Source organism: Polistes canadensis, unplaced genomic scaffold (assembly GCF_001313835.1).
Source record: "Polistes canadensis isolate GaletaPanama2010 unplaced genomic scaffold, ASM131383v1 scaffold_390, whole genome shotgun sequence".
Lineage (NCBI taxonomy): Eukaryota > Metazoa > Arthropoda > Insecta > Hymenoptera > Vespidae > Polistes > Polistes canadensis.
This window is the reverse complement of record NW_014569937.1, coordinates 74194-80150: the sequence shown is the minus strand read 5'-3', so window position 1 is coordinate 80150 and position 5957 is coordinate 74194. Positions and strand designations below refer to the sequence as shown.

Genomic DNA, 5957 nt, shown 5'->3' with positions numbered 1-5957 from the left:
ACTTTAAAGTTGTTTGATAACAGATTGAGGAGATTTTTCACTTTTACCTTAGCAATGCAAGACTTTCATTCTGTTTTACTGTTTTGTTATTATCAACCAGTCTTGAGCTATAGTTTTTTGCAATTCAATGAATACCTTTCTGCATTTCATAAAGAGAGTAACACTATAAATAGATACCTGGATATAATAGAAAGTCACCACCAAATTTTTCTCCAGTTGTTATGTAGTATCCTCGTTCCCAAAGGTCTAAATGTTTCATATCGAAGTTGTTCTTGTGATGTATTGGGATATTTCCATTGAACTATTTCAAAGTTACCCTTATTCCATTGTGGATATGCTAATAAACAAAGTAAACGCTATAATACCACTTTTATTTGGTATTAAAAATGTTGACATGCCGCCAACATTTTGTATTATATCATCATATTACTCGTATGTGTCTGTATAAGTGCTTCACTTTTTTCTAATTTAGGTAATTTTGACATTTGTTCGTCAAAGAGATCTTTAATATTTATTTCTATATTTTTTAACGCTTCCTGTGAATCTTTATCTAAAGGCTTTCGTAGTTTTTTTTTATTTATCTTCATACCTAATATCTTTCGTTTTTTTCCTTCCACAATTTTATCCATCATTGCTACAATCTAGAATAATTTAATAATTATATTTAAAGATTCATTATATAAACTATATAGTTTGGAAAATACCTGTTTTTCTTTTTCTTGTTTTAAGCACTTTTCTTGTTCCTTAAACAATATTTCCCTGTATTGGTCAAAAGTTTCTTTTAAAGATTCACTCGGTGGATATTGTAAGTGTGAATATTTAACAACACGAGCAATGGAAGGCCTGAAAGTACTTCTTGCCGAGGATATTTTGCAAGACAACCTACTAATTCTCCAATTATCCTATGCTCCTTCCGCAGTGTCAACCAATCTTTAAGAATACGAGAAAAGGGAAGATAATGAAAACAAAGAAAACATTATTGTAATCGTTATCTTCAAATTTGAATAAAGCTTTTGTACTTGGCATCGCTTATAAAGAAATAAAATGTATGAAGTAATCGAAGATATTGTAACCTATAACATAATAATACAGTTACAATAAAAAACAACATTTTACCGTAGACGTTCCATATGAAAACATTATTTTGTGAATATGTCAAGTTTATCATATCTGACATGTGATTTTTCTTCTTATGTTAAAGGTCACTTATTTTTGCAATCTTTCTAAAATCTTTTGGAAAGTCTTTAGCACCTAGTGTAGCGACCTGCTGTCGATAAGCAGATTTCTACTTTATCCTATGTGACGACTGGCGCCGCCATCCTCGCTGCTCATTCTTTGGCCAAACTACTTGAGCGCTAGCACTCTATCACAGCTAACAGCGTTTCTATGGGAACGTTAATGTTTCTATAGTTACAAAGACTTTCTTCTTCCGTTGTTAGAAAATAAATTAATTAATTAAGTTGTTGCACGTACTCGATCCACAACGCATTTTTGTTATCCGTTCTTGTTCTTGTTCTAGTTCTTGTTCTTGTTCTGTAATAGTTTATGAGTAAAATAAATGTTACATAAAAATAGTAGTGGTGATCAGAGTTCGAATCAATAGAATTTAAGTTCCTGGTTCTTTCCGCTACATAATTGGTGACCCCGACGTGATACGAACGGGTACGAAAATCGCGTAGGGAGTGACGTCTGACGAAGATCTGCAAGCCGGTAACCGACTTTGCTGACGAGTGAGAAGCACCTTGATGTCACCTGTAAAACGTTCACCGCAGAGATCCATCCGTGTGCCGGACGAGAACCCGAGAGACGACGCCGCGGACGACAATATGGACCGGGCCGGTCAACAGCAACATCAACGAGTTCCCAATGACGATGACGAAGTAACGGTCAATGCGGCACGCGCCGTGAAACTTCCACCTTTTTGGAAGGAGAACCCGGTCCTCTGGTTCGCTCAAGCGGGAGCAGCATTCCACATCGCCCGTGTCACCAGTGACTCCACGAAGTTTCGGCATCTCGTGGTCCATCTGGATCAAGACATCTTACCATTCATATCGGATATCCTCGTGGCACCGCCGGAGGAGGGTAAGTTCGAGGCCCTCAAGGCACGTATCATCAGCGCCTTCGACGAGTCGAGTGAGACTAAGCTGCGGAAATTGCTTCGGAGCAGCCAGCCTACCGATGCAAGACCTAGTAACATTCTGCAGAGACTACGCAATATAGCCAATGGCCAGTGCACAGATAATATCCCGCGGACTTTATTCATGGAGCAACTCCCCGACTACATAAGGAGCATATTGGCCATAAGCGAAGTGACAGACTTAACAAAGCTAGCTTTGCAGGCAGATAAAATTCTGGAGGTGTCCAAGGCCGACGTCGCCGCTGTTACGTTGACACCTGCCAGGGAGACGTGCCATACTATCGCGGACGCCGAGCTGGCTGAGCTACGGGACATGGTGAAAAATCTGTCGCTGGAGTTGAGCAAATTACGYMYTCGGCGCGACCGAAGCCGCAGTCGTAGCCGCAACCGCGGTAGCAGSGTCAAAGTGGACAACGGCCTATGCTATTACCAYTCGCGATTYCAAGCGCAGGCCAGGAAATGCCGGCAGCCGTGCACCTGGGTTCAGAATCGCGATTCCGTAGACGTCCGTCGCCCCAACAGCAGTTTYAACGTCGACCGTAGCAATGGCAATGCGGGAAACTAATCGCGCCGTYCCGGATACTGGCGGAAGCGGACGGCGGAAAACGATACCGCCTTATAATTAAAGATAAGGTTAGTGGCTCGCGATATCTCATCGACACGGGAGCTGACCTGTCAATAGTTCCTAGACATTGTGCACACGGCAAGTGTATTCAGCCTGCGAGTTACAAGCTGTACGMGGCAAACGGCTCGACGATCAACACTTACGGGACAACCCTCATCAACACCGACCTGGGACTTCGCAGATCGTTCCCATGGATCTTTATCGTTGCCGACGTATCGCAACCGATCATCGGAGCAGATTTCTTGTTCCAGCATAATCTCTCCGTAGACCTTCGYGGACGACGCCTCATTGATAATCTAACGCAGATGTCATCTCAAGGGAAGCTCGTGATTCCCGCGCAAACAACCGTTTCGTCCATTTATCCTGACGGACCGTACGTCAAGCTCCTGAAGGAGTTCGTCGACCTAACCTCGCCGTCGGTYAAGAAAGCAGCTGCCCACGCGGTACGTCATCATATCGTCACGAAGGGTCCACCCGTCTACGAGCCAGCACGTAGATTACCTCCCGACAAGTTAAAAGCCGCCAAGGCGGAGTTTCAGCATATGCTAGACCAGGGTATTTGTCAACCATCCAAGAGCGCATGGGCCAGCCCTCTTTATCTCGTCACCAAGAAGAACGGAGACTGGAGGCCATGTGGCGACTACAGGAGACTGAACGCAATAACRGAACCAGACCGTTATCCAATTCCACATTTGCATGATTTTGCGCATAGTTTAAATGGTTGCACGATATTTACAGTTATCGACCTGAAACGTGCATATCATCAGATTCCAGTAGCTCCGRAGGATCGCCCAAAGACAGCCGTCATCACACCGTTTGGCCTTTTCGAATTTAACGTCATGCCCTTTGGACTCCGAAACGCAGCACAGACTTTCCAGCGTTTTATGAACAGCGCGCTGCGAGGATTGGACTTTTGCTACTGCTACATCGACGATATCTTGGTAGCGTCGTCAACGCCGGAGGAGCACACAAGGCACCTTCGCGCGTTATTCGAGAGGTTACGCAAATTCGGCCTCACTATCAACGTATTCAAACGCACCTTCGGTGCCCGCGAGGTCGAGTACCTCGGCTACAAGATCAACGCGCAAGGTACACGTCCAGTGGAGGAGCGCGTTGATGCCATCCAACAGTATCCAAAACCCAAGGACATCAGCGACCTACGAAGGTTCTTGGGAATCGTTAACTTTTATCGTCGTTTTATTCCGCACGCTGCATCGGTGCAGGCACCACTGCAAACCTATCTGGTAGGCGCCAGGAAGAAGGACCGGCGACTTATCGAGTGGACTCCGGACGCCGAGCGCGCGTTCGATGCGTGCAAACAACAACTCGCTGAAGCATCACTACTTGCACATCCTATTGCAGATGCACCGCTGATCTTGCAGACGGACACCTCCGACAACGCTATAGGAGCAGTATTGCAGCAACGAAGAGGAGATCAATTTCAACCTTTAGGTTTCTTCTCGAAAAARCTCTCGCAAACGCAGACAAGATACTCGACTTACGACAGAGAGCTACAAGCAATTTATAGCAGCCTCAAATTCTTCCGATTCTTGGTCGAAGGACGACACCTAATAATTAAGACTGATCATAAACCATTAACTTTCGCATTTCGACAGAAGGCGAGCAAGGCGTCACCACGGCAACTACGGCAATTGGACTTTATTGGGCAGTTTACCACCAATATCGTCCATGTCGCAGGCGATGAGAACACAGTCGCGGACGCGCTCTCCAGGGTAGAGGAAATTAATATGCCTGTCGTTGTCAGCACACAGGACTTGGCAGAACATCAAGCGAGAGACGAGGAACTCGCTGCCCTGATTGATCCTGGAGCAAAAACGTCGCTCGTACTACGAAAGTTACGCGTCGATAACACCGAGACAGTCATTTACTGCGACGTCTCTGGAACAGATGTTCGACCATACATTCCGCAGACGCTGCGAAAACGCATTTTCGATACTTCGCACAACCTGGCACATCCCAGCGCACGTTCTACTAAGAGGTTAATAGCGCAACGGTTCGTCTGGCCCGGCATGAACGGCGATATTACCCGTTGGGTACGCACTTGTCTGCCGTGCCAACGCAGCAAGATTCAACRACACACGAAGAACGCTCCGGAACGAATTCCAATACCAGACACACGTTTCCATCATGTCCATATTGATATYGTTGGACCACTGCCGTTATCGAGAGGTTACCGCTACTGCCTTACRATGATCGATCGTTTCACCAGGTGGCCGGAAGCCATCCCCATCGTCGATATGTCAGCCGATAGCGTCACGAAGGCATTCTTCGGAGCTTCGGAGCACCTGCCATCGTGACAACAGACCGAGGTTCGCAGTTCGAATCTATTTTTTTTCAAGCTTTGACGAAACTTTTAGGTTGCCAACATACTCGGACAGCCGCGTATCATCCTGCCTCCAATGGGATGATAGAGCGATGGCACCGTTCGCTTAAAGCTGYAATCATGTGCCACGGTACACAAGACATACCACCCACAATCAAATGGTATGATCGAACGATGGCATCGCACGCTTAAATCTGCATTAATGTGTTCACCAAAACCTTGGACAGAAATACTTTCTACAGCATTACTTGGACTCCCTACCAGATACAAGGAAGATTTACAAGCCTCACCAGCGTAAATGCTATATGGAACTACCTTACGCATTCCAGGTGAATTTTTCATTAACAATGACTCTGCAGCTAATCCACAGATTTTTGTAGAAAAGCATCGTGGATACATGAGAGGATTGAGACCAACATCAACAGCTCACCATATAAAATCAAGGAAAACCTCCATACTTGCAGTCATGTATTTATTAGATCAGATCATGTTAAAGCACCGCTAGAACAACCTTATCGAGGACCATACAAAATTACAAGAAGAAAATCAGATATAATGATAAAATTTCAAAGGAACTTGGACATGAAAAGAAGTAGAACTTAATTTGATTGAGTTGGACGTTTCATCCATTTATTGGGACTTCTTCAGCAACTGGAAAATTTATTTTCTTACATTTCTCATTACGATACATGCGTTTTATACAATATAATTTATTACATATTACCTTAATCATCAAAGTTCAGCGTCTTTTTTATTTAATTTCAACATATTTCTTTTTATAATATTCTAAAACACAATACATCTAAAACTTCGTTAGTTTGGTCGTTATTATTTAAAAGCCTCAACAAAAC

General features: G+C 44.2%; 1 protein-coding gene and 1 pseudogene across 1 annotated transcript; one reads left to right on the top strand and one right to left on the bottom strand.

Moving 5' to 3' along the window:
• Window positions 1-6: 6 nt before the first annotated feature.
• Window positions 7-1140, bottom strand: LOC106792187 (annotated as a pseudogene).
• Window positions 1141-1745: 605 nt separating this feature from the next.
• On the top strand, window positions 1746-2702 carry LOC106792186. Its single transcript, XM_014758404.1, has one exon. It carries the CDS (start codon window positions 1746-1748, stop codon window positions 2700-2702), a length of 957 nt encoding a protein of 318 aa, XP_014613890.1.
• Window positions 2703-5957: the final 3255 nt, after the last annotated feature.